The sequence below is a fragment of the Malaclemys terrapin genome, chromosome 7 (genome assembly GCF_027887155.1).
Source record: "Malaclemys terrapin pileata isolate rMalTer1 chromosome 7, rMalTer1.hap1, whole genome shotgun sequence".
In the NCBI taxonomy this organism is placed as follows: Eukaryota; Metazoa; Chordata; order Testudines; family Emydidae; genus Malaclemys; species Malaclemys terrapin.
In genome coordinates this window covers 33757862-33768255 of record NC_071511.1, presented here as the reverse complement: position 1 = coordinate 33768255, position 10394 = coordinate 33757862, and the positions used below count along the sequence as shown (strand labels likewise).

General features: G+C 58.7%; 2 protein-coding genes across 3 annotated transcripts; one reads left to right on the top strand and one right to left on the bottom strand.

The window, feature by feature from the left end:
• Window positions 1-125: 125 nt before the first annotated feature.
• Window positions 126-2777, bottom strand: LOC128840676 (putative nuclease HARBI1). The gene is made up of 2 exons (XM_054034970.1): window positions 1680-2777; window positions 126-968 (listed from the first exon to the last, which is right to left on the bottom strand). The coding sequence occupies exons 1-2, from the start codon at window positions 2356-2358 to the stop codon at window positions 595-597; spliced, it is 1053 nt and encodes a 350-aa protein (XP_053890945.1). The 5' UTR covers window positions 2359-2777; the 3' UTR covers window positions 126-594.
• A 124-nt stretch (window positions 2778-2901) lies between these two features.
• Window positions 2902-9885, top strand: TUT1 (terminal uridylyl transferase 1, U6 snRNA-specific). Of its 2 annotated transcripts, none has more exons than XM_054035805.1 (10): window positions 2902-2949; window positions 3611-3745; window positions 3886-4095; window positions 4397-4511; window positions 4603-4733; window positions 4860-5086; window positions 5457-5566; window positions 5709-5831; window positions 5925-6017; window positions 7057-9885. In XM_054035805.1, the coding sequence occupies exons 3-10, from the start codon at window positions 3925-3927 to the stop codon at window positions 8082-8084; spliced, it is 1998 nt and encodes a 665-aa protein (XP_053891780.1). In that variant the 5' UTR covers window positions 2902-2949; window positions 3611-3745; window positions 3886-3924; the 3' UTR covers window positions 8085-9885. The 2 variants fall into 2 exon arrangements, with proteins under 2 accessions (XP_053891780.1, XP_053891779.1); XM_054035804.1 differs by lacking the exon at window positions 2902-2949 and adding an exon at window positions 2959-3042 and having other exon boundaries at window positions 3611-3801.
• The last annotated feature ends 509 nt before the right edge of the window (window positions 9886-10394 follow it).

Here is a 10394-nt window from a genome sequence, read left to right as displayed (position 1 = left end):
CAGAGCAGGGGGGAGGGGGGGGAGAGGAGAAGGAGCCAGTTTGTGTGTGGGGGGGGGGGTGTTGGGAAGGAAGCAAAGGGTGATAGGGCCCCACCCTCTGAGGCGCAACTCAAAATCAGGCACAGTCCAGTGCCAAGGAGCCAGTTTAATGTCCTAGCAGGGAAGAGTTGCCAGGGGGCCACCTATGATCTGTGTGTGGTTCACAAGAGAGCGCCCTCTGTACCTTCTCCAGTGCTGCCAGAGTGCCAGCTTCCTCCCCTGGAGGTGGCTAGGTTGGGGAAAATGGCTCCAGCAGCCCAGTCCGCTCTCTGTGGTGGCAGGATCCTAGCCTTTGCTGCCTGTGAGTGTAGGTCCTACACAAACAAAGGCTCTTGCTCTTTGTCTGTCTCAGGGAAGGTATGTGCTTCCCACCAGTCCAAAGGGCTGGGAGGGAAACCGGGCTGGCTCTAGTAGGGCTATGGCCCATAGTCCAACCCAGAGAGCTTTGCCCTTCCACCACCACAAACTCTCCCCCCCCCCCCCCCATCTATGGGCTGGCTTCCAACCGCTGCATCTCCTCCCACATGCATGTAGGTCAGGGGCCCAGGCTGTCCCTCAGCTGAAGTAGCTGGTGATGAGCTCTTGCCGCAGGCACTGGGCCTCCTGGGAGAGGGGCTCAGGGTGGGGAGAAGCCTGGTCAGGTAGCCTGGCACCGAGCTCCACCCCCTCAGGCATGGCAATGCCCCGCCCCACAGCCATGTTGTGCAGGACACAGCAAGCCACAAAGATGTGGCAGACCTTGAGGGGGCTGTACTGGAGCACCCCCCCTGCCTGGTCCAGGCACCGGAACCGGCCTTTTAGTGCCCCCACTGTACGTCCCACCACAGCCTGCGTGGCCATGTGCGCTGCATTGTATCGCTGCTCAGCTGCTGTCTCTGCTGCCTCCACAGGTGTCAGCAGCCAGGGCTTCAGGGGGTAGGTGCCATCCGCTGTGGAGAACCAGACACAGGGGTTATGCTATGCAGGTTGACTCGCTAGCTGTCCCTGGCCTTCCACCCATCCCCATGGCAGTCTCCAGGCTTTAAGATGGGGCCTCTCCCCTCTATAGGATGCCAACTCCAATCAGGCTCTGGGCAGGGGCCCTGACAGGCTCAGGGGAGTGGAATAATGGGGGCCTTTCCCTCTCTTGGGCAGCTTGGAAGTTGCAAATGTCCATGATGCTCCAAGAGGGAGGAAGGGCCTATCAAGACACAGTGTACCCCACTCCCCTATGGGAGGGGCAGGGCAGGCTGAGGCAGCTAGCAGAATCTGGTAGGTGGGTGGGCACTCCCTCAGGGCCCCCTGCACATAGCAGGGAAATCAGGCTGGGGTGGAGGATGCAGGTGACCAGCAGCTGTCATGGAGCCTTCACCACACAACCTGTGTTCAAACCACCCTGAGCAATCTCACCACTGGAGCTTGGCCTGTGGTTTATGGCTGGTGCAGGGAGCCTTGATTTCTTCCCTGGCTCCTACGTGCAGGCATGGCTGCAGTGATGGGCTAGGAGTGGGATCCAGGTTACTCTGCTGAGATAAGAGTCCTACTTCTGTGGTGGACAGTGGAGACACTGGAGAGTGAGGACAGCCAAGTAAGGGGTGCCACAGGTGCATGACATTGGCAGGTGGGGCAACTGACGGAGGGGCCCCTAGGCCATGGCTCACCCAGCAGCCAGCCATCCAGGTTCTGGTGCCCCTCAAAGATGCCCCTGAGGCTGGAACAGCTGAGGATGTGGGCATCCGGCACAGAGCCAGGGAACTCAGCCACCACATGGGTTATCATGCCGTGGGCATCGCACACCAGCTGCATGTTCATGGAGTGGAAGTGCAGTGGATTGCGGTAGAGGTTCTCATGATCCGAGGGCGGCTTGAGGGCCACGTGGGTGCAGCCCAGCGTGCCTAGCACGTTGGGGAAGCCAGCAATGCGTAGGAACTCCTCTTTGGTGCGGGCCTGTTGCTGAGGCTGGAAGGGGAAGCGGATGTAGGCGTTGGCACGGCGGGTCAGGGCGGTCGTGACTTGGGAGACACAGCGGGACATGCTGGCCTGGCTGATGCCAGCTGCGTCGCCTGCCGGCGTCTGAAATGTGCCCGAGGTGTAGAAGTTGAGGGCAGCCGTCACCTTGACATAAACAGGGAGAGCATGGCTGCGGCCAGTCGAGGGCTGCAGGTCACACTCTAGTGCGTGGCACAGGTCTCGGATCATCTCAGGGTTGAGCTGGTAGCGCCGCATCACCTGCTCCTCTGGCATGTTCAGGAACTGGATCCGGGGTTTGAACACCCGCTCCTGGGGCACCCGCCGCCGCCGGCGGGCATGGGCACGCTGGGCCAGCAGGTACAGCGCCATGGGGGAGCTGCAGCCCCCTGGGGGAGAACAGCTCGACCTGCAGAGAGCAGGCCTAGCGGGAGGCTCTACAGGGGCTGCGGGCAGGAAGGGGGCAGGGGAGGGATGGGGCTGGGAAGTGGAAGGGTATTTAGGAGTGGGGGCAGGAAGGGGTGTTTGGGCTGGGAAGCAGAGTCCCCACTTGCCCCGGCCGGGGGTGGGGGAGGAGCCGGAGGGGGATCTCTACTTGTTCCGGCCCCGGGGGTATCTAGATCTTAGGGTCCCCCCGCTGCTGGGGGAGGCTCCGAGCCGGAGGGAGCCGCTGCCAGCGGCTCAGCGTCTCCCGTTCTCCGCGAACCCTGCGCAAACACGCCCCCTCTTCCACCAATCAGCGCGCCCCACTCGTGATTATTAATAAGGTGTCAACCCCTACACTACAATACGGCATATTCCAATTAGCCCCACCTACGTTGTAGGAATGGGAACGGAACGGACCACGTCCGGCGGAAGTTATAGTGGCGTCAAGCCACTTCCGGTAGAAGCGATCGCTAGATGGGGCACTTCCGTTGGAAGTGCTTCCTGGTAGGGAAGATCAAGGAGGAAACACTTCCGGTGGTGCGTAGTTCGGTCCCGGGATGGAGCCGGATGTGGAGTCGCTGCCCCGCGGAGGCTTCCGTTGCCGCCTATGTCATGTGACTGCGGCCAACAGTGAGGGGGGGTCGGGGTCACCGGGGTCGCGAGTCACCTGGGCGTGGGGGTCTGGACGGGGGTAGAAGTTGGGGGGTCGGGATCAGAGATCACACTCGGTGGGGCTGCAGTGTTGGGTTTATGGCACCACTTACCTAAGAGGTTATAGGAGGTCTGGTCCTGGGGTCAGAAGTAACAATCGGTCAGAGGATGTGACATCTTTGGACTATAACCTGGATGGGTTGCTGTCACCATGCAGGTCAGAGGTCACAATCGGGGTCAGTGTTGGGGTGTTATGGTGTGTTTGGGGAGCCAGGGGTTAGTGTTAGGGCAAACAAAGCAGCATTGTGGGTGTAGATGTCTCGGTCTCCCATCCAGGTCAGGGGTCGCAGACTGGGAGTGCTTGTGGGAGGTGTTAAGTCAGAAGTCGCTATGTGGGAGTTAGTGTCAAGTTAAAGATTGTCCTCTGGGTCAGGGATGTTAGTATTTGAGGGAGTTGCAGTCTGGGGACAGTGTGACCTTCAACCCCACCCTGCCTCTGCCCTTGCATTTCCCCATCACTCCTGAACTGCATGTGTCTCCCCTGCAGAGCCCAGCCTACAAGATCATCTGCAGGGGAAGAAGCATCAGCGGCTGGAGAGCTTGCGTGCCAAACGCCAAGACCAGGAGCTGCGCAGTGTCTTTGTCAGTGGCTTCCACAAGGGTACATCAGCCCCTGAGCTGAGTGAGTACTTTCAGGCCTTCGGGGGCGTGGCCAGTGTGGTGATGGATAAAGACAAGGTGAGTCCCATGGTCAGGCCAGGGGCTCCCTGGCGTGGATGAGACCCCTCCCTGTTACTAACAGCCTGTGCTTTTCGCTCGCAGGGGGTCTATGCTATTGTGGAGTTGCAAGACCAGGAAGTGATGGAGAAGGTGCTGGCCCAGCCTGAGCATTGCCTGGGGGGGCAGCGGCTGCGGGTGAAGCCCCGGGAGAAGAAGGAATTCAAGTACATGCCTCCCAAGAAGCAGGGATCTGCACATCATGTACAACTGAGTCCTGAAAAGCTGGTCCAGGCACTGTGCCAGGCTGATGATGTGAGTGTGGATGGGGACCTGGGGCCTCTCCTGGCTGCTGGCAAGGGTGGCTGCTGAGCTGCATGAGTAGGGACACTCCCGTAGGGTGTGTGTATGAGGGAGGTTCTGAGCTGTCTGGAGCTGGGATGATCCCTGGAGTGGAGGTTTGGGCTGTGAGCTCACAGAGCTTAGGGGTGGGGAGGAAGGAGGAAAGGGGGGGGGTTCTGAGGTGGGTGGGGTTTTGGGCTATGCAATCCTATGCACGTGTGTGTGGGGGGGGGGCTGTTTGATGTTGCTCCCTCACTCCTCCACACACACCCAGGTGGATGCCCAGATGTCACAGCTGGTGCAGCTGTTTGAGCTCTCCGAGAGCGAGAGGCGGCTGCGACACCTACTGGTCACCCTGTTCCAGGAGGTTTTCTCAGAGTTCTTCCCTGGTAAGTTTCAGCTCCATGTATGTGCACGTGTGTCTGTCTGTCCCTGCCTGATGTGCCACTGCTGTGACCTTTGCCTCCTGTGTGCGCGCAGGGTGCGCCATCCTCCCCTTTGGCTCATCGGTGAATGGATTTGACATCCATGGCTGCGACCTGGATTTGTTCCTGGACCTGGAGAAAACAAAAACTTTCCAGGCATCTGCCAAGGGACCCCAGGGGGCACAGGTGAGAATGGATGGTAACGGGGACCCCTGGGGGGGGTTGGAGGGTTGCAGGGTAGGCACTGGTAGCAGGGACTTCTGCAGGTTGGGGGCACGATGAGTGCTGGGCACTAAGTCCAACCCCTTGCAGGCCGAGGAGGGAGCAGGGCCAGACTCTGACTCAGAGGACTCCATCCTGAGTGACATTGATCTGACAACAGCGACGGTGCCTGAGGTGCTGGAGCTGGTGGCAGCTGTGCTACGGAAGTGCGTACCAGGTGTGCACAGTGTCCAGGCGGTGCACAGTGCCCGTCGCCCTGTCGTCAAGTTCTGCCACAAGGACTCAGGGCTGCTGGGAGACATCTCCATCAACAACAGGTGCAGAGCCTGGGAGGCGGGGCCCAGAGACCAGGGTGTGCATGTGGGGGATGGTGGGAGGGTATGTTGAGCCTGGGGTGGGAGCCAGCTCCATCTGGGAGGGGAGGGGGACCTCTTCCGTCTAGAGCATCCCTCCAGGGCAGGGTGTGTAGAGAACAGTTGACCCCACTCTGGGGAGACATGGAGTGTCCTGGCTCCATGGCTGAGACTTGTTCACCAGCGCCAAATCCACATGGGCTGCCCTGGGCCGGGTGGGGGGTGGAGTGGACAATGGAGAGGACAATGGAGAGGTTTGGGGGTGCCTCAGGTGTCTGTGTGTGTGGGGTGTTGGTGCTGCCCCCCCCCCCAATGTGTCCCATGTCTCTGACAGGCTGGCGCTCTGCAATACGCGCTTCCTACAGCTCTGTACGGAGGCTGATGAGCGGGTGCGTCCCCTGGTCTACGTGCTGCGCTACTGGGCCAAGCAGCAGGCCCTGGCAGGTAAGGACTCCCACTTCCCCTCACTGGGGGGTGCATGGTTAGAGCTCCCCTCTGGAGGAATCATGCTGGGCGGTGCATGGGTCTAGGATTTGGGGTATGGACACCCCTGTTGCCTTGTCTAATGGCCCCCATCTCCCCTCAGGAAACCCCTTTGGGGGCGGCCCCCTCCTCAACAACTACGCACTGACCCTGCTGGTGCTGTTCTTCCTGCAGACGCGCAGCCCCCCAGCCTTGCCCACACTGGCCCAGCTCAGGAAGCTGACAGGTAGGAGTTACCCCACAGTGCATTCAGTTGGCGTTGCTGCATTAGCCCCTTGTGCAGTGTTTATCTCACCCCCCACCTCTGTCTCCTCCCCAGGGGATGGGGATCAGGCCATTGTGGATGGCTGGGATTGCAGCTTCCCCCAGGACGCGTCGCGGCTGGAGCCCAGTGCCAACACGGAGAGTCTGTGTGAGTGCCGGGAGGGGGGGAGGCGGGGCGGGTAATGGCCTGCAGGACGTCCCCCCACTCCATGTACACAGCCTACTCATGGGCCTGCCACTTGAGACCAGGTGGGCTCACCCTGCCCGCCTGGGACGGGGCCGGGGGGAGGGTGGTCTCAATCCCCAGGGAGCCGGGCAAAGGATGTGAATGATTGTCCCAGCTCTCAGGGGTGGTTTCCCTTCATCTCTTCCAACCCCAGAGCATGATGGGAACACTCCCCTGAGCTGCTGCTCCAGGATCCATGTAGCCTGGTTTCCTGTTGGCAGTCCCGTGCAGGCAGGTTCCTTGGTGTCATTGTGGGGGAGGGGAGAGAGAAGAGAATTTCTCTTTCCCCAGCTCCCCATATGTCCTGCAGGCTGAGAGCTCTTCCCCAGCCCCTTTGTGATCTCATGTCTGTGCAGGGCTTCTGTCTCCCCCCCCCTCACCCCGCCTCTTGCCTACCTGATTCTCCTGCGGCCACCCTGTGTTACCTGCACAAAATTATCTGTTACGTACACTCTAGGGCACCCACCTTTACCCTTCTGTGGGCTCAAGCCGTAACCCTGTCAATTTAGGCACACCCACCCTTTCCCAGTTCCTAGGGCTCTGGGTATAAGGCACCCAACTTTACCCTAAATTTGTTGCCCGCATGCTCTAGGACATCCCACCTCTACCTAGTTCTTGGGGCTCAAGGCGTAACCTGGTTGATTTAGGCACCCTCTCCCTTTTGCCAGTTCCCAGGCGAAAGGCACCTAACTTTACCCCTCCGTGGGCTCCGGGCTCTACCCCTCCATGGACTCGGAGCTTAATCTTCTGCGGGTTTACAGGGTCTTTGACCAGTGAAAGAGCATTACACAGGAATATCCTACTTAACCTCTATTTATTAACAATCACCAAAACAGAATGCACACGCTAAGCATATGATGCTCTCTACAATATGACTACAGGAAAAGGCCTTATCCTTACTCCTGGGCTCACCCTTCTCCCCCCAGCCACCTTCCTCTCATCTGTCTGCATCTCCCTGCAGGTTCCCTCCTAGCCGAATTCTTCCGCATCTTTGGGGACCATGACTTTGCTGGCTGCGTGATCTCGCTGCAGGAGGGCCAGGCGCTGCCCCTGCCCAGCTTCCTGCTCTCAGAGGTGGGTCCCAAGTTCAAGCTGGGTCCTTTCAACGTGCAGGACCCCTTCGAGCTGAGCCACAACGTAGCAGCCAACGTCAATGAGAAGATAGCACAGCGGTTTCAGCACTGCTGCCGGGACGGGGCCAAATACTGCCGCAGCCTGCAGTACCAGCGCAAATCCAGCAAGGGCAAGGCCTGGGGGCTGGTGCGGCTCTTCCAGCCAGGGGTGCCGGAGGCTGGGGAGCTGGGCCCCAATGGGCTTCTCATCACCATCCCCTTCACGCTGATGGCGCTCTCCCCTGGGAGCCGGCAGCAGCTGTGCCAGGCCAGGGACTTCGGGCGCTGCTGGTTTGACAAGGTTTGTGCCGCCATCACCTTCGTGCTGAAGGATGTGCTGAAGTGCAGCTGCATGAGGCCTGCAGGGGAGCCCCTGGGGCAGGAGCCCACAGAGCAGAGTGGAGGGGAGCAGCCTATAGTGGGATCCAAGCACCCCCGGTCTGACGAGAGAGGAAGCTTGGTTGTCTCCCCAGCCAAGAAGAGGCCGAGAGTAGAGGGCCCAGCGCCAGAGGAGGAGGAGAGCGTGAGCTGGAGCTGTGCTATGTGGCACCGTGTCTGGATGGGCCGGCGCCGCGTCCGGCGCCAGCTCCGGCACCTGGGCAGCCCCCAGCCAGACACAGAGCAGGAGGCTGGCTCCCTGGAGGTGGAGGAGAAGGTGTCGGAGGCCATAATCCAGCAGGAGGGAGATTCCATGGGGGCAGAGCCTTTGCTGAGGTTCACGGCCTGTGCCCGGATGGGCGGAGGCCAGGTGGACACACGGACCCTCCTGTATTTCACCCCAGCCCCCCAGCAGGGCCCCCTGTTCCAGGACTTCTATCACTTTCTGCAGGGCTTTCTGCCCAGGATGGTGGAGCGGTATGTGGGCAGAGCAGCTTGAGGCAGGGAGTGACCACTAGTGACATCCATGCCAGCACTCTGGGGGATGCTATTTTAAATGGACTTTGCTGTGTCTGTACCATGTGACTGGGAAGGGAATAAAGGGCCTAGACAAGTGCCCCTCTGGGCTGTCCTGTCCCGCTGCTTGAGGGGTGGGGGCAACTGGCTGGGGGCCTGGCTCGAGTGGGGAGCAGGCAGTCCCCAGCTGGATGCAGGCCTGTCTCCTATCTCCCTGCCCAGCCTTTTGTGAATTTGCTGCTGTTTGTCCCCTCTGGTGCCCCATAGAACTGGGCTTTGAAGGCCTGGCAGTATTCTGCATGCACATTATCGGGGATGGGGCAGATTCTTCATTGGGGTGGGGGCGGACTATCAGCAATGGCCAATGGGGCACGAGTGGTGAGTATATATGCAGCTGATGCCCTGGGAAGGGAGGTGGGGCGTCAGTTGCGGAGCAAGGAGTAAGAGGCCTGGGGTGGACAGACCTTGACTCTGGCCAGTTCAGCTCCGCTCTCCTCTCCATGCAGCAACAGTAGCACTATGTGCTCCATTGGGGGCTATCAGGGAGGGATCTATGGGAAGGGGTTTCAAGGGGGCAGTAAGTGGGGGGGGGGGTGTACTGGGAAGGGATGGGAGGGCCCTAGGAGAGGCAGCTCAGAGCAGGACCAGGCTGGGCCATGGCCACTCCCAGAGCTTTGGGTACTACCTTTCCCAAGTGGAATAGGTCGGGATGTGGGGAGGGAAGAAGAAAAGGTATTTGGGGCCCTAGAGCCTGCAACACTCCCTCCCTCAGGGTCAGGCAGGTGAGGCAGCATGGGCAGAAGGGGGCCAGGCTAGGACTGGGGTTCTAGAGGCGATATAGCCCCTTTTTCCCCATAGTGCCTCACCAGTGGGCACCATACCTGAGGGCATTTCACAGAGATGAACAGGTTAAGCCAGGGGTGGGGGTGCAGCAGCAGCGTGGTCTCTGGTACTTTCAAGTAAAGCCCTGCAGTGCAGTATGCTACTTAACTCCCTTCACTGCACCTACTGAGTTCTGAGAGGTGGGCGGGTCCAAGACCCTTTCCCCAGCCTAAGGGGAGGGGCAACAACCAAATGATACTGGGGGACAGCTAATAAAAAAACGGACAGGATTGAGGATATAGGGCCCTAAGCAGGGAACTGGAGGGGGACAACGAGCAGAGTACCCCAGACGGCGCCTATACTCCTCAAAGGGGTCTAGGGAGCCAGTGGATGCAGCCTAGAGGAATTCTGCCCGGCTGTGTGATGGAAGGGAGGAGTGGAAATAGGCCCCACAGTTGCAGAGCACTTCCCTGTCCAACATCCTCTTCCTGGTGTTATCCAGCGCCAAGAGGAGGTTGACAAGGAGGGCTGCTGACTTTGTGGGGCCATGGATAGGAGATGCGGGGAAAAGTGCAGACAGAACCTTAGGAGAAGGTTAAGCCAGGGGTGGGGGTGCAGCAGCAGCGAGGTTTCTAGTAGTTTTAAGTAGTCCTGCAGTGCAGTATGCAATTTAACGCCGGTCAGATCTACTCCAACCAAACATAGGGATGGGGAGGGAATGGCTGGCTGTGCCTTGGGAGATTGAACAGACAAAGGGTGGGACATAGGCCCCTTAGACTGAAGCAGTCTTATGTCGTCATTCATTTAAGGGGGGAGTGGGGGAGAGACTTCAGGCACCCTGTACCCATTCACTGATTGGATCTCACTGATTTATTGTGTTTTGTATTGTAGCCATTTGTTTCCACCATTCCTTGTTGCTAGTGGAATCTGTTTTCTTAAATAAAACTTTTATTTCATTACAAGTGCTGCATGTTATACAATCGCAGGGATTTAAGGTAAAGCTAATACATTGGGGTAGGGACAGTGCTTCTTGGGGGAGGGGAGGACACTGAGGATCTGGGATTTGTGTGGGGCTGGATATCACAGGGGAACATGTGTGGAAAAGAGAAGACTGAGAGGGGACATGGTCGCAGTTTTCAGGTATCTAAAAGGGTGTCATAAGGAGGAGGGAGAAAACTTGTTCACCTTAGCCTCTAAGGATAGAACAAGAAGCCCTGGGCTTAAACTGCAGCAAGGGAGGTCTAGGTTGGACGTTAGGAAAAAGTTCCTAACTGTCAGGGTGGTTAAACACTGGAATAAATTGCCTAGGGAGATTGTGGAATCTCCATCTCTGGAGATATTTAAGAGTAGGTTAGATAAATGTCCATCAGGGATGGTCTAGACAGTATTTGGTCCTGCCATGAGGGCAGGGGACTGGACTCAATGACCTCTTGAGGTCCCTTCCAGTCCTTGAATCTATGAATTTATGTTT

Bases quoted from the DNA above. Each gene is read 5' to 3' on its own strand.
- LOC128840676 (XM_054034970.1), bottom strand. From the start codon at position 2,358: ATGGCGCTGTACCTGCTGGCCCAGCGTGCCCATGCCCGCCGGCGGCGG. The intron at 969-1,679 runs GTGAGCCATGGC...GGTTCTCCACAG, and splicing joins CCTGGATGGCTGGCTGCTGG to CGGATGGCACCTACCCCCTG.
- TUT1 (XM_054035804.1), top strand. From the start codon at position 2,970: ATGGAGCCGGATGTGGAGTCGCTGCCCCGCGGAGGCTTCCGTTGCCGC. The intron at 3,043-3,610 runs GTGAGGGGGGGT...TCTCCCCTGCAG, and splicing joins TCATGTGACTGCGGCCAACA to AGCCCAGCCTACAAGATCAT. The intron at 4,096-4,396 runs GTGAGTGTGGAT...ACACACACCCAG, and splicing joins CACTGTGCCAGGCTGATGAT to GTGGATGCCCAGATGTCACA.